Consider the following 15906-nt stretch of genomic DNA (forward strand, 5'->3'; position numbering starts at 1 on the left):
GATCCTTTCAAGAAGTTCCTTTGGGAAGTTTAAGCTCTGTGCTGTGTTCATTAAACAAAACCCACAGAGTTTCAGCTTTCTTTTTATCTTTCTTTGGTACAGAGGAAGTACTTCAACCAAAACAAAAGCTACTACTTGAATGGAAAGAACATAGGCTCTCCAGAGCTTACAAGTCTGTGTCCATAAAAACACACATTAAGGGAAGATAACAGGATTGCAGACGACCTTACAGCTTTTACAGGTCATTGCCTACATTTCATTGTGGAATGGTGCCATTTTAATTCTACCTTTTTTAAGCAGGTTCTTATGATATAAATGGTTTAGCAATGCTGACAGTCTAGATCATCAGTGCCAGAAAAAGTTACAGATTGTAAGCAAAAAACACCCCAACCCAGGCTTTTGACTCTTCTGGGGCTTTGTACAACTCCCCCTTATAAAGCACCAAATTAAAGTCCTATTTTTAGTACAAGTCATGTGCTCTAACCTTGATTTTGGAAACAAATTCCACAGGTTATTTATCTGGAGGCCCTTTCATATAAAATATTATCAGGTGGCAAAAAAATATTATAATAGCTCTGAACCATGTGACTTATACTTTAGACCACTAGTAAATGATCTTTTAGAAGAGGTGTCAACCCAGACAAATGTGACTGTTTTACTGTAATACAACCTTTATAAATTGCTATATGTATATAAAAGAGTGCCCCAAAGGTTAAGTAGCTTATTACACTCTACAGGAAAAGATATTTAAAATCCACAACTGATTCAGTTGAAAAAATTTATATATCACCTATTATCCTTCTCCTTACCTATTATACAGAAAACAAAAATAACAATGCAGCTAAGGAAACTGTAGCTAACAGAATCTCTCAGACGTTGATTCTGGCTGCTGACCATCATCCAAGTATTGAAAACACTACTACTGCAGAAAAGTGAGACCAGTCAGCACCTATGCAAACACACAGCTTACAGCAAAAATGTCACCTAGTGATTACCATGAACTGAAAAAATACCCTGCTGAGTAATTAACTTCATCTGGGCAATTAACACAGGCTAAGTCTACAGACAAAAATAGCTATATGGGACAGAGAAAAAAAGAGAAAGAAATCTAGAAAAAAAAAAGCAGACAGAAAGAACAAGCTTAAAATAAAATAATTGTGTCTGGTGTTGGTGCCAGAGAAGAACCAAACAAAAATTTAAAGTCTTCCTTTTCCTGACCATATTATCCACAGCAAAAACAGGTATCACATCAGTAGGAAAAGGGCACAGGCAAAGAAAGCACATCCTACACACAGCAGAACCCTAAGACAAAGCATTGCCTGAGCAGAAGAGTGAGTTGAGCCAATCATTCCTTTAAGGTACTTTTTTAATAGAAGTTTAGCAGCCATATGGCATGTGTGTCAATGCTGCAAAGGAGTGGTTGTGGAAGAGGATAACCTGCAGGTTTGTTCACTCTCTCATTCCTCAATACTAGCATTGCATGATGTGTGCTTATCTTGTACTGGGAACACAGCTGCCTAGCCCTTCCATCCCACCAACCTTACTCAGTGCAGGGTAACTTTCTCCATGTGACTTGACTGCATAAGGAGACCTTGGACCATTATGCTTTGTCACTGCTGCTATGGTGGCCTAGGACACCCATGCAATTGGTCCAGGACTGAGCTACAGGTTTCTGAATTCACATTATTTTTTTTTCTTCTTTTCCAAACAGAGAAATAGTTTGGAAGAAAGAAAATAATCCAGAAAGAAGAAGTTTTCTCATGCCAGAGAAGACGGCAGTATAAATACCTATTCTAGTAGAAGAGAATAATCAATCACTTTACTAAGATGAATAAAGAAACAATATATAAAGAAGTCAACACAGCTGTCAAGTACCATCTTTTAATACCTGAATGTTTTTAGAAATTGCACAGCCATAGTTTTTATTATAAAGAGGAAAGAAAAAGCAACTACAAACCCTTCTTTACCTCTCTTAATATCGTCCAGCTGGGGCTCTGGCGAAGGATTATCCTTCAAAGGAGAAGTTTTAGGTCCAACTGCTGGCTTGGTTGGGGCTCTGAACTGTGAAGGAGGCTGAGATGCTCGGGCAGACTGTTGCTCTATTCGGGCTTGGATCTTACTGCTGCCCTCTGCTCTGAAGAAACAACCAGACACATTTAGTGGTACTGTGCAACTATGTCCAGCTTTTTCAATATCTGTGTGCTAATGCATCATCTGTGACTTCTTTTTGTACAGATCTCTAATTTGTTTTACAAAGATGAAGACTGAATTACAGCTTTCTGTATGCAACACTTACTTTCAATAACAAAGAATCATATACAGCTATACTGCAACATCCTTACAAAATGTATTTTCAAATCCAGATGTGGTTCAGTGATGCCAAATTCTCTACTTGAACAACAATGAACGCTTTAATTTAGCAATTAGTATTTGTATTTTTAAAAAAGAATAATCAATCATAGTAATTTAAAGTAACTACAAATCCATTCACAACAAAATCCTGCTTAAAATAATCACAGCGAAATAAACAATTTTCTCACTTGCAATTAAATAATCTCATACTGAACTCTCTTAGAGGTCAACTTTGCTAGAATAATCATTCTTACTGCTAAATACAGCATACAAGCATTTAATTCCTGGGTTTTATCCATTTGCTGTTAGCCCTTCAAAACAGTTTAAGCTGTTTCCTTAGTGGAAAATAGTTTCTAGAATAACACTATGCCATCCTGTTCAGTTCAAACCAGGTATTTCTGCCTTTTACTGAACTCATGATGTGACTGAGATTGCAGAACAATACCCTTGGAAGAAAAAGAAACCCAAAAAACCAACCACAAACCCAAAGTAGGTTCCTTTACAGTACACCATAATAAGGTTAAAGGGTGTGGTGTATTTATTACATAGCAGCAAAGCCTTTGGGGTTATGGCTTTGTGCAGTGCAGCACAGAAGCAGCTTGTGGGTATTAGAGCTCAGTTTCTGTTCTAGGAGGGTCCCAGCTCAGCAGGGTTACACTTTGTGTCTGGAAATGAATCCCACCGTAAGATAAGTTAAACTAGCTCACGTTGAACTTCCTGGGAATTCACCTAAACCACCTGTGGTACCAGAGCTGATACATGGAGCATTTACTGGCTATCCTTGTGCCTCAGTGAACTCTAGATTCAGCCTCACATAGAACCCCCTCTTCATTCAGCAGTGACACACAGCTGTGTGTACCACATTAATGCAGCTTGCACTCTATCTACAGCAGAAATGAGGAGTTGGCAAGATACTCACTGTATCAAGTGGAAAGTAAAAGTCAAAGATTTCTAGTATTAATTATGCTCTTGGAACTACAGATGGTTTTATGTAGAGTTAGTTTACTTACTCCCTTGTGAATGTCATCAAGGCATTAACACTAAAAGCCCTATTCCCACAGAGTATCTCAGGTCATTAAAGATCAGAGCAGCCATGGCAAATATAAGGCACCTCTGATATAGAAAATCAGTGACTTTGCAAAGCACTATTCATCAAAACAGGGGTCCCCAAACTTTTTACTACCCTCCCTCTGCCAAAGAAAAATTGAAGTATTTTTCCCCACACCAGACTCAGAACTCAGTGTAACCAAACATCTCACAGAACTCAGGCCCTCTTGCACTTACTTGCTCCCTTCTGACTTAAGCTTCACCTGGACAAAGTCCAGCAGAACTGAAACTGGGAATTCAAATCTCATCTTTGATGTGCTCATATCCACTGGACAAGATGAATGCTAAATGGATGAATTTTCACATCACTGACTCAGAGGAGGGTTACAGTCCATTTACCTTGAAATCAAGGTGTTCCTGGCAAACACCCAGCCAACTACTGATGAGCTGCAACACACTTTTCTAGTAGTTTTAGCAGCTAAGGGTTCTATACTGCAACAAATGTTTTTTAATGTAAAACTTCTAAACTTATTTAACAGTTTCTTCTTCACAAGACATTTTAATGACTACATTCTCTTTAGGTCTCAACCTGTGATTCAGTGATGCTGAAAAGATCCAGACACTTCAGGTACCTGTAGAGCAGTAGGACTGCTAAAAACTTTCGAGCTGCATACTTTGTAGCATTTGTACAGCAGAGCACTGGGTCAGAAAGGATTTCTGGCTTCATCAATTCTTCTACGTAAAACACCATAACCATTATTTTTACAGCTCTGCCCACCTTCACCAGCTGGAGGCTTTGTACTTGTGTTCCACTTAATATATTGCTTATCCAGTATGGGAATGAGTGTTTCTTGTTCCCTAGGATTATGTTATTGAAACATCATGTCTCCCACAGGAAGCTGCAGGGAACAAACCTAGAAAGTCCAATAATCCTTCTGACAGTCTAATATTTTAGTTTTTTTTTTTTTTTTTTGCTAACTAGAGATTCTTGAAACACATCCCATCCTTCAGCCAGCATCTAAAGCCTCAAATCATCACAGGTGTTTCACTGCAAACTATAATTATGTCATTTCAGCTGTGGAGCATTTACAAACTCTTTACTCTTGGATTCACACTCCTATTCGCATTTTTAGGCATGATAATTTGCCATGTAAAGCTAAGGCTTAGTAATAAAACATCACTACAAAATACAAGAGTTCTATTTCAAAATCCAGTCTTAGTAAGAAATTTCAACAATAATTAATCCTATCAAGAACCCTGTCCCCAGCTTTACCTTGTTTTCTTGACTTGAATGCTGCTACTAAGTTTTTCCAGCACATATTCCCCAGTGTCATGATTGATAATAAGCACACAATCCTTCTGATACGGCCTTTTATTTCCTTTAAAGACAGTCATTGGTGGAGTTGAACCCTGGTACAAAGAAAGAGCACATATTTGTTTGGTTATATTACTCTGTCCAACAATTTATGAATACTAAGAGGAAAGAATATATGCATTGTTCTGAAAAAGAGGCTAAGCACTTAATGTTTAGTTCCTACAGAAAATATTCATTCATGAAGAAAGAAATACAGAGAAAATATGCAGTAGATCAGACATTTCCTCACAGCAATATTATGCCTTTCATCATTTTAAGTGTCTCTGTAGTGACAAAACATCTTCGCTGTGGCTGCCTTTATTTACAGTTCTCATTCCCAAAATGGCAGTGTAACTAAATTTGCATAGCTGTCCCTGACAAGTATCAGAAATCTTCTTGATGTTTCTGCCCTGGAAATCATGTGTTTGGATAAAAAATAAAGTTCTAATTATTTGTGTAGCAGAACTATTGCCCAAGGTAATATGTGGTAAATTGAAAAATAATTTAAACTGCACCATATATTTTACATAAATATATATGGCAGTATTTTCACAGTGGATTACAATCAACTGTCACTTACAAACTATGTAAGAGCAGCTGCCTTCTTCAAAGTCAGATTAGCATGCATATGCCCATTAAATTATACTGAAATGTCTTCTCAAAGGCAAATGGGATATTTTGATGCCTTCCAGAAAGTCCCCAAGTCCACACAATGCTACACAGAGCCTTAAAAATCTAAAGGCTTAGACTGAGAAGCAAGAACCCTAAAAATCTCATGTGGTGGTGCACACTGGCTAACTGATAATGCTGAGATTATGCTCAGCTGTACTGCATGCATGCACAGCCTGGCTCATACACCTGGTTTTGATGTTACAGCCAGTGGAATCCATGATCTATCTGCACGTAATAGCATGGATACACACCTGGCCATGTCAAAAAGCTGTTACTCAAGGGGTTATGTTCTCAGCTATGAAACATTCTCAGGCTTCTCTGTAATGTGTAGATAATATATAAAATAATTTGTTTTAAAAAATAAATATTTATTCATATGCGTCTTTGCACATACTTTAGGAAAGCAACCAAAATCAGGGAGCAAATGAAAAAACCCTGCACTCTCCTGTATATAATTCTCAGTAGCAAAAATGAACAATCACAATTTAACTACTCTGAAAGCAATTCCTATTCTCCATGCTGCTAACAGATAGAATATATTTGAATTTAAAATGGGTTCTGAACAGTAAGTGTGAAAAATCTGAGTTCCTAACAAAGACACTGTAAGAGAGATTCAGAAATACGATTCAGAAAGACTGTCTCAATAAAGTCTCTTCAAAGGCATGTTACATTTTTATCATTCCTACATTTAAGAGAGGAAAGCAACATTTAAGAGAGTAAAAAGAAAGCTTAAAGTCAAATCCTGCTTGCTGTTGACAACTAAGCCAGGAAACGTATAACGCACAAACATAATGAAAATTGATCAAAGTTTGTTGGCTACCATTCTTCTACCCAGAAGCCTCCTAAAGCAGCAAAGGCTGTGATTTTGGCTAAACAGTAAGTAGGAATATAAGTGCTTAAGGAAATTAAGTCCCACTCTCCTACTTAAAACTAAATGTTTAGGGTTTATGTTAGTGCCTAAGTAACAGTGGCTTACAGACTTTGCTGATTACAGCACAGAATTGTTTTCACCTGTGAGGATTTTTTGCCTGACAAAGTTCAAGAAGCACTTGGATAACACTTTCAGGTACATGATGTAATCCTTGGGACTGTTCTGTGCAGGGTTAGGAGCTGGACTTTGATGATCCTTTGGGGACCCTTCCAACTCATGATATTCTATGATCTTCTTCTGTGTACTCTAACAAGCAGAAATTTTCCCTTCCCCAATCAGATTGTTTTTCAAATATTAAAGTCACTAAATCCACATGTAGTAATTCAATTTATCCAGGCTGCAAGAGACACCAAAATATTTACACCAAACAAATTACCAGAGATATTCTCAGGGATTAGGCAATTTCAAAAAGAAAACTTCAACTCAGAATTTGAATCCTATCCAATTGTTGGACAACTGAGAAGCAAAGCAGCATCCAAGAAATTCAGTGAAACTTGTCAGGATGAAACAATCTCAAAACCTCTAATTCTTTTTCAGTATGCCAAGTATTTTCCAGCTCTCTAGGCAGCACTGACTTGGAACAACATAGAGTGGCCTGGCTGCCTCAGCCTTTGGAGCATATAGTGAAGTCAAGGCTGTTCATACAGAGGACAAGAGAATTAAATTAAGCTCCTCAGTACAGAGATTTGGGAAGGAACATTACAATGCTGCTCAACACAAAAAAAATGAATAAGCAACACTATTTCCAACTAATCCAAGATGAATGCTACTGTTAGTTGTGCTGTTACCTGCTCTCCAATAGCACTACCATGCTCATAATTTCTGTAGACAAAAACCAGTATGTGACCTCCTGCAGCACTGAAGGTGACCAAAGCCAAATAATGAACAGGAGCAGGGTGACGCAGACTACAGCTTCATTCAGTGAGAATTATCACAGCACCATCACCTACCAATTAAAACCACAGGCATGCTGGGAAGAACAATACCAAAAGGATCTGACACATAGCTTCTAAACTGACTGTGCCCCCCTGCAGCTACCAGATCCATTGATGTCTGTGAATTCTGGTTTATTGGCTTGACACATAGCATTAACTTCAGCTAATAAACAAATCCAGTTCCAGTACACGAGCACTTTCTTTTGATTTGGTAAGGAAACCACTGAACCTTCAACAAACCAGCTGCACCTATAAACAGATTGATCATTTGTTTTATTGCTGTTTGATCATCATCCTCACACAGTAGATCTTTATGGCATCATTAGAGAAGGAAGTGGATGGGAAACTACTTCATGGCCACTCACCAGGACTGTCCTCTTGCTTCCACTGATAAAGCTAAAGGCAGGGAACCCTCTATGCCCTATCTGTAAATGTTTGAGTAAGGGCAGGAACATGCTTACAGGTCTGCCTGTGGGTTCTGAACATCCAGCCTTGACTGAAGCCCAAATCACACTGCCTTTCTTCAGCAAGACATAGCACTAAAAATGGATGGGAACCAAGTGTACAGCTTCAGCTAATAGTAAAAGTCTTTTTGTCTCTCAAGGAAGAGTAGGAAGGAAGGAATCAAAAGTAAAGAACAATTTGGCAACCTTACAAATATAACCCTTTACAAAGATCCAACTGTACAGTCGTTTCCTAAGGCAAAAACTACAAGTCCAGCTGCTTAAATACTGAACCCACGGTGTTAATATAAAAAGTGAAAATAGCATTTACATTAGACTGTAACAACACTGCAAATTTGTTGGAGAGTAAAGAGGGACACATAGAGAACAGACTTACTGGAATATGTGGCAAAGTGATGGTAACATCATCTCCTTTACCCACTTGGAGGTCCCCCTCGCAAGACGTATCAATTGATGCTGGCTTAAAATCATCTAAAGAGGAAAACAATTGTGATTACATTTGTTAGAGTGTCCAGAAGCATCAACGTGCCCTGCAAAGAGCCACCAGCCACCATATGTTTACTGTAATTATAGGGAATGGTATATATTGTTTACAGCAAGAGTGGATGGAATAACACATCAGTACATTGTGTCTACATGTAGCAACCCAGTCATGTGGTGGTACCATATTCTGAACTTCCTTTTCAAAATGGAAATAATGTTCTAGATTTTATGTTTGAACACCAAAAGCAGACTTCTCCAAACCCAGACTTTGAGTGGCACTCAGTTTTAGAGGCAAGTGCAAAACTGCACCAAACTCAAGGGAGCAACAACTTCTAAAACCCTGGGCTCTGCTTAGCTGTTGCCAATTGCAAGCCTGAGGACTCCTCTGGGACAAACACTAATTTAATGACACTTGTGGAGGCCGGTAAACCAGCTAAGGAGAAAGTGACTAACTATAGTCCTGTGGAGGGACAACCCTTAAGCAACAACCTCTGGTCACAGCAAGGAAAAAGCTTCCCCCAGAATGCATTGTTGCCACAAGTTAATTCTGTGTATCCCACTGGCCCTTCCCCTTTGTTCCATCCCTGCGTCCTCATCTCATTCCTTCTGATGTTCTGCCCCATCCCTCGCTATCCCTGTATAAAGCCCTGCTCTCCCTGCCTGAAGGAGTTCTTTGTGCCTGGACCCCTTTGCAGTAAGAGCCTAAAGACCCTCTGTGGAATCCCATTCAAAGATTTCTGTCCCTTCCTTCTGCATCACTTGTGGCTGAAATCACCCGAGAGCTGAAATCACTCGGCAAGAGTGAGTTGTGCCTGTGCACCAGGACGTCTTTTTAAACACACTTCTCTGGGAAGGTCATGGCTCTACCACCTCTGCCCACCCCAACAGACACTCACTCATTTAGTCTTACTGATATTTCACACTCGCTTAACATCCATCTTGCCTCCACAACAATGCTAAAAGCTCCACATGGGTGGAGGAGATCTCAATTTTCACTTATGAGGAAAAAAAGAGGTGCTGATCTTACTACAGCAGCTTCATGCTGGTCCAAAGCCACTGTGGATAGAAATCATCAGGAAGGGGAGGCATTGTACTGGATTTAAACTAACATTTATTTTAGTATTTTTGCTCCGTTGTACACTGCTTTGTCTCCCAACCAAGGCACTTCTGTTTAATGTATTCATTTGAACTGAGGAAATTTTAAATTGAAAGTATTTTCTCCTCATTATTCTGTTGTGCTGGTGAGCCATAAAAAACCAGAAAAAAAACCCTATTAGAACGTCCAATATCTTGAGAGAGGATTTAAACAAATTGAAATAAAATCACACAGATATAGGCTAGTTTGCTTTGTGTTTGTTTTTATAAGAAGCCTGCATCCAACTCTAGCATCCCTGCATCTGAAGAGGTGCAATTATATTCACTATGAAGGCTTTTAATTACCACATTAGTTATGAACTTAATACCTTAGAACAAATTTAAAATATAACTCCACTAAGAAAAACATATTTGCAGGGAAAAAACTCCAAACTCTGGCTTGTAATAAATTCTCATTAAGAGGATGCTAATGTTTAATTGAGTTTTACTTTGACAGCACAACAAGCAGAATCAGACACACTTGACTTAATCCTCATGCCTTAACTGCCTGATCAAACCATAGACTTCAATTTAATCTGAGCAATCTGTTTCTAGCTATTGTTTCCCACCTACTTTATGTGCAAGCTTGCTAAATAAAATAAACCAGCTGTACAAGAACTAGTGTCTGCCAAAACAGGATCAAGAGTTTTAACAGCACAGTCACCAACTTAAAAGGAATATCACTACCAGACTTCTTTCTTAGGCACAGCAATACAGAGTTATTTTAAACAAACACTCAACTAATTGTTTTCATTTTGTTAGCACGTGCCTGACTAACCCTCATGTAGATCGAGAGCACATATTTCCCTCCAAATATACCCACAGCTCTTTTCCCAAAAATCAAATGTTTTCAAGGTGTGTTTTTAAAGGATAATCCAGTTTCTCAGTACAGGAATGAATCCAGGCCGAAGGTCGAATAAGAAGGTAGAAACAAATGTAGCCTACAAAATCCTCTCATTGTAGTTTGTGTGAAGAGGATTATGGCAATAATATAATGTTTGGATCCCAGATAAATCATTCCAGAACAACAGTTAGGGGAAAAAAATAAAACAGGACAATGAAGAAATCTCATTTAAAAGTCACAGATGGAAAATAGAGCGTTCAGAAAGATCTTTTGAAATAAAACTGCATTCTTCCAGTTGTAGTCTGAAGAGCTTTGGCTTAGCAATCCTTAGGAAATCTGTTATTAAAGCACTTTCCATTCTAGAAATCCTGTATACTTCCACCTGGATTTGGCTTGGGTTTAATTCACACAGGATCAGGCACTTGGGTGACCAGTATCACTGAAACTACTATTTGTGGTGTACGAATATGGACAAGGAGACCAGGCCTATATTAGTGCATCATAAACCAAAATATCCTACTGTTGTCTGTATAAATTCCCCCACTTCCATAGAAAACTACTAAATTATAAGTTTAATATTATTTACATTTACTTTTGATGGTTTACTAGTCATTTTAGTAATAAAAACAGGACTTGTTTTGCTCAGATTTCTTACCCCACAGAACTCAATTACAGGAATACAGTGAGTTCCTCTTCAAAACAATCTACCTCAGGATCTATCTTGCACTTTTTAGGCATTACTGTAAGTGTGAGTCCCTTCTGCTTGCTTTCCTGGGATAGGGAAAGCTGGCTGGAGTCAGGACAGCCAGGGACAGGTCTACTGGGCTACACATTGCAGCAAAACACTCAGTTAAAAACCCAATTCTGGATGCTCCGGCTGCCCTGCCGGGCCGGGCCTGCGGTGGGACCTGTCCTGCAGTTAATTGCCATAAAGATCAAAATAAGATGGCAAAGCCACCGCCTTACGGTAGGAACTCATCATGCTTCCTAGCGATTAATGACAAACTTTCTCAAGCTGCTCCTTCGCCTTGGCGTGCCTCGCTCAAACCCCCTCCCCGCCAGCATCCAGCTTCCCCTTCTCCCCCCGCTGGACCCTCTGAGGGGAAAGCACCCGTGGAGAGGAACGCCGGGCCGAGGGAGCGGCAAAGGGAGGAGGCGGGCGCTGGAGGGGATCGGAAGGAAGGGGGAGGCGGGCGGTGAGGGGGCAGGAGGGGAGCGGCTCGCAGGGCGCTGGAGGGGACGGAGCCCCGCGGTGGCGGAGCGGAGCGGGCGAGCAGAGCGGCGGCGGGGGCGCGGCAGCCGCAGCAGCGCGGCCGGGGGACGGGACGCGAGCGGGGAGGAGGAGGCGGCCGCGGGGGAGGCGCTCACAGCGGATGGTGTGGAAGGAGGCCTTGGGCCGCCGCTCGAAGCTCTCGCCCAGCTGCAGCGGGTGCTCCTCCTTGTCCAGCAACGAGTTCGCCGAGCCGTTCATGGCCCCGCTCCCGGCCCGGCCCGTCCCTTCCCTCTCCTCCGTGCGCTGCCGCCCCGCGTCCTCCCGGAAATTCTTGGCTTTCCCTTCCGGGAACCCTCTCCGGGGCTGGCGGCGGGTACGGCGGGGCGCGGCGGGGGCCCGGGGCCGGGCTGGGGCTGCTGCCCGGGAAGGGTCCCCGGGGAGGCGGGAGCCCGGCGCTCCCCGCCCTCGGCAGGGCAGGGCAGGGCAGGAGGGGCTTTCCTTTCCTTCCCTGCCGGGGTACGAGCTGCTGGAGGGTAGCCGGTTCCGTCTGGGGGACCGGGGGGGTCATGCAGAGGTGTTACATGTTGGTGCACTTAGCTCTGGATTGAACACCTTTAAAAGGCTCTTTAAGCTAAGCACGGGCTGCTGCGATTGAGTTTATCATCGCGCTGCCTTCCCAGCGCCGCTGATGCGTCACTGAAAGGACTGCGCGCGTTTGTTTCCCTCGCTCGGTCTGTGATGAAATAACGGAGCGTGCCTACGTTAGAGGCCGGTGTAGAAAGACGGCAGAAATGTTGCTGATTAAGTTTTTGTCTGTTTGTTTTGAGGATATGCTCTTCCTGAAGAGACGTCCTTTCAAAGGAGCCTCTTCTTCATGACCGCTTCTGCTGTTCATGGAGCAGAAGGGGGTGTGTCTGTGACACTGGACGAAATTCTGACTGTTCTTTTCTTCATTTGCTCACTTCCGTATTTTATGTTTGTGTTTGTCTCATGACATGTATATATCATGATATCATCATATGTATCACACATAACATATGCATACAATCCATTATATGTATCATAGAATGTATTTTATCATAAGGTAAAATACACAACTAAAGTACCGGTCTTGTTTGCTTATTTGTTTGTTTTAGGGTGTGTATTGTTGTGGATTTCTCTTTTTTTTTTTGGTAAATTGACACCATAGCCTGGCTCTGGGCACTGATGTATACAAGTGTGTTTGCTGCCTGGGCTTCCCTAGAAGTTACTGGGGCATGCAGGATTTAATTCCCACGTTCCATCATCCAGGATCTGCTTGTTTATGACAAGGCAGGTGTCATAACCAGTTTAACATCAGAGAAAATATTTTACTCCCTTCCCAGCCTATGTGAAGTTCTTTTTGTTAACTTCTGAAAATAAAAACATCTGTGATTATTAAAACCAGTGTGAATCCTCAGGAGGAGACAGTGGGATGAATGCTGGCACAGACCAGCTCTGGGCATTTTGGCCACAGTGCTGGTTTTTCTCTCTTCTTTAGGTGACACGGTGTTACAAATGCTGTTGTTTTCACCAGTGTTTTCTCACAGAGCTGAGAGCAGGAAGGAGAAATGCTACTATGAATATGCTTTGTTTCATTAATTTTAATTGACTCTTAAATGTCATCTTTTCTTAAGTTACCTTTTTTTTTTCTGAAGTGTTCTTAATGAGGTTAATGAGAAACAAAGCCCTTGCTTTCCTTCTCAAGTCTCTTTTAGTGAAAATAGAGTTGCACCATCTTTTTCTTGTTTGGTAGCTCCCTGGAATGTAGAGGGAAGACTAGGAGACTGAAGTATCTTCTTTAACTTTGACATCAGTGTGATGTTGTATACAGTTCTTAGTTTAGATGAAGATTTTCTAAAATCAAGAGAAATCTTGATATACGAGTCCATCAGTAGGACAGATTGGTGGCATTCACATTCTTTGGACAGAGAGACATAATTCTGTCTCTCAGGAGAAGCACAGAGAGAAAAGATAAAACAATATTTAGCTCTGCTCCTTTGTTTTCCCCATGTGGAATTTGGTATGGAGATTGTTCACCTGAATTGATTGCTTGATTGGATTCTGGTGAAGGTTTTTTGGGTTCAATGACCAATTCGATCCAGCTGTGTCTCGGACGCTCAGCAGGCAGCCACGAATTTGCTAGTTAGTTGGTATGTAAGCAAGAAGTATGTATGTAGACTAGGATAGTCTCTCTTTAAGTTGGATATTAATGTAATATAGTATAGTTTTAATAAAGATATCCTTCAGCCTTCTGATCTGGAGCCAGACATCATCATTTCTTCCCTGTTGGGGTTGCCTTTTTTTACTATACAGATCAATAAAGTTGTAGTAAGTGCATACTGTAATTATCTCTCATCTTTAATTCTGCTTCTAGATCCTCACTTGTTTTACTTAAGTTAAGTGATGGAACCATATACTGAAGAAAAAAAATCATCCTGGGGTCCTTGGTGTTCATGTTTGTGTGAAAGAATCTAGGATGTTCCAAGAAAAGGCGTCAGCGAATTGCTTAAATATAGTAACAACATCTACTGAAGATGGTGCTTTCCAAAAAAAGGGCCATAGTGCTCGAGTCCTTAGCCCAGAAGAAGCTGAAAGACTGGCAAAAGATCAGGTTCTGGTGTCTGAGTTCAAACAACTAAAACTGGAGAAAGAGGCACAGAAGAACTGGGATCTCTTTTACAAAAGAAACAGCACCAACTTCTTCAAAGACAGACATTGGACAACTAGAGAGTTTCAAGAGTTAAAAGCATGTCGTGAGGTGAGATCTATACAGTTCTGCTGTAAAAGATTGATTGTTTCCAATCAGTTGTTTCCAGGGGAGTTAATAATACTTACAAGAAAGCCATTTGGGTAAGAGCTGCCACATATAAAGTTTGCAGTGCCCTGTATATTTTAATATCAAAAATAACTTCTCAGAATCATATGCATTAGTTTAGTTTCAGTTTATAATTGGCCCTTACTGGATGGGGATGCTGTTCATAGCATCCTGGATGCTGAGAATGAAGTCTGGAATATTTGGTTTTTGAGTCCTAAAGCAGACAGCTTGTCTCTCTGTGTGCAAGCTGGTGCACTTCAGTACACTCCTTTAGAGAAAAGCATCCAGAATTGCAGGCTAATTGCTGGACACAGTTAAGGGGAATAGCCAGATGCATCTGTTGTTCCTTACAGCTGAATGAATGACAAGACAGAGATGGCACAAGTCTGTTGATTACTTAAGAGGTAGATGACTGAAGAAATATTAATATGTTCTAAAAGTATTTCTAATTTTGTGGAAATCAGGATATCTGGGTTTTGGTGTCAGATTATGCACTGGCTGTCTGGTTTTTTTTTTTTGTTTTTTTTTTTAAGAATCGTAATTAAAATTGATTATAGCTTTTAAAATGGTGGTTGGACAGTGCTTCTGCTGATATGATGAGAAAACAAAAGTTATGTTTTGTCTTCTATTGCTTTATCTCCAGTTTGCAGATCAAAAACTGACCATTCTGGAAGCAGGCTGCGGGGTTGGAAACTGCTTGTTTCCACTCTTAGAAGAAGATATGAATATTTTTGCATATGCCTGTGATTTCTCTCCTAGAGCTGTTGACTATGTGAAGGTTGGTGTGATATTTGGAACTTCTTTTAGAGTGTTTTTTAGAAGCTTCTAAAATTACAAATGACTGTAACAACAGACTTCTCTTGGTTACCTTTTTGTAGGAAGGGTAGAATATGCTTTGCCAAAAAAATTGAGTCTGATTCGTTTCTGTGGAGATCCTGTGTAAGAAGGCAAATCATTGTTCAAGACTTGGCTTTTTAGTGTCATATTAGAGCATTATGGTATATTACTTTAATTATTTATGAAGATAGTGTTTTTTGGTAGCCCTACTATATCTCTGCTGACTGTGCAGTAAAAGCAAAATTTTGGTTGTCGTGGAAGCTTGCCCTTAATAGACAGAGTCCAAGGAGAACCTTAAAAGCAAGGCTGGGAAAATTATTGTTAAAGGAATTTGTAACCTGCTTAGGAGTAGATGTGTTTACACTTAGTTGTGGGTACTGCAGTCCAGAGTCGAGCCTTGCAGTACTTCTGGTGGGGACTTTGGGCATTAAAAGTCTTTATGAAGTTTGTAATCACAGGTAAATGTCTATATATCTGTTAACTGAAAGCATTGTGACCAAGAACTACATGACACAGACAGCATTTGTCATGCGATAGATGGGAAGAAATACCTGTGGCAAAAAGAAGAGGACAGCAGCTCCCTGGGATGCTGTGGCTGCACCCCAAGATGAGGTTGGGCTGAGCGTGTACCCTGGGTTTTGGATGACTTAATGGCATCTGCCTCCACAGCTCTTGCTGAATTTATTTTTTGCCAACACTGGGTTTTATTTTCCACAGCAAAACTGTCGGCTAGAGCAGCCCAGCTAGAGATTGATTATGTGCAAACCCCAACTGTTTGGAGTTTACCTGTAGTTCAAGAGCTTT

General features: G+C 40.6%; 2 protein-coding genes across 3 annotated transcripts in view; one reads left to right on the forward strand and one right to left on the reverse strand.

The window, feature by feature from the left end:
- The window catches only part of EAF1 (ELL associated factor 1), a 26305-nt gene extending 14554 nt beyond the window's left edge, over positions 1 to 11751 (reverse strand). The window contains exons 1-4 of the mRNA XM_021548794.3: positions 11585 to 11751; positions 8132 to 8226; positions 4673 to 4809; positions 1968 to 2134 (exon numbers count right to left, since the gene is read on the reverse strand). Of these exons, the coding sequence (XP_021404469.1) occupies positions 1968 to 2134; positions 4673 to 4809; positions 8132 to 8226; positions 11585 to 11687 (502 nt within the window). The 5' untranslated portion in view covers positions 11688 to 11751. The remainder of the gene's footprint in view (positions 1 to 1967; positions 2135 to 4672; positions 4810 to 8131; positions 8227 to 11584) is intronic.
- Positions 11664 to 15906, forward strand: part of METTL6 (methyltransferase 6, tRNA N3-cytidine) — a 22468-nt gene continuing 18225 nt past the window's right edge. Inside the window, exons 1-4 of one of the 2 annotated variants that reach the window (XM_085573280.1) lie at positions 11664 to 11802; positions 12566 to 12740; positions 13825 to 14208; positions 14909 to 15043. In XM_085573280.1, coding sequence (XP_085429406.1) covers positions 13927 to 14208; positions 14909 to 15043 — 417 coding nt within the window. In that variant the 5' untranslated portion in view covers positions 11664 to 11802; positions 12566 to 12740; positions 13825 to 13926. The remainder of the gene's footprint in view (positions 11803 to 12565; positions 12741 to 13824; positions 14209 to 14908; positions 15044 to 15906) is intronic. The other variant, XM_021543366.4, reaches the window with a different exon arrangement.

This window comes from Lonchura striata, chromosome 2, assembly GCF_050655825.1.
Source record: "Lonchura striata isolate lonStrDom1 chromosome 2, ASM5065582v1, whole genome shotgun sequence".
NCBI classification, from domain to species: domain Eukaryota; kingdom Metazoa; phylum Chordata; class Aves; order Passeriformes; family Estrildidae; genus Lonchura; species Lonchura striata.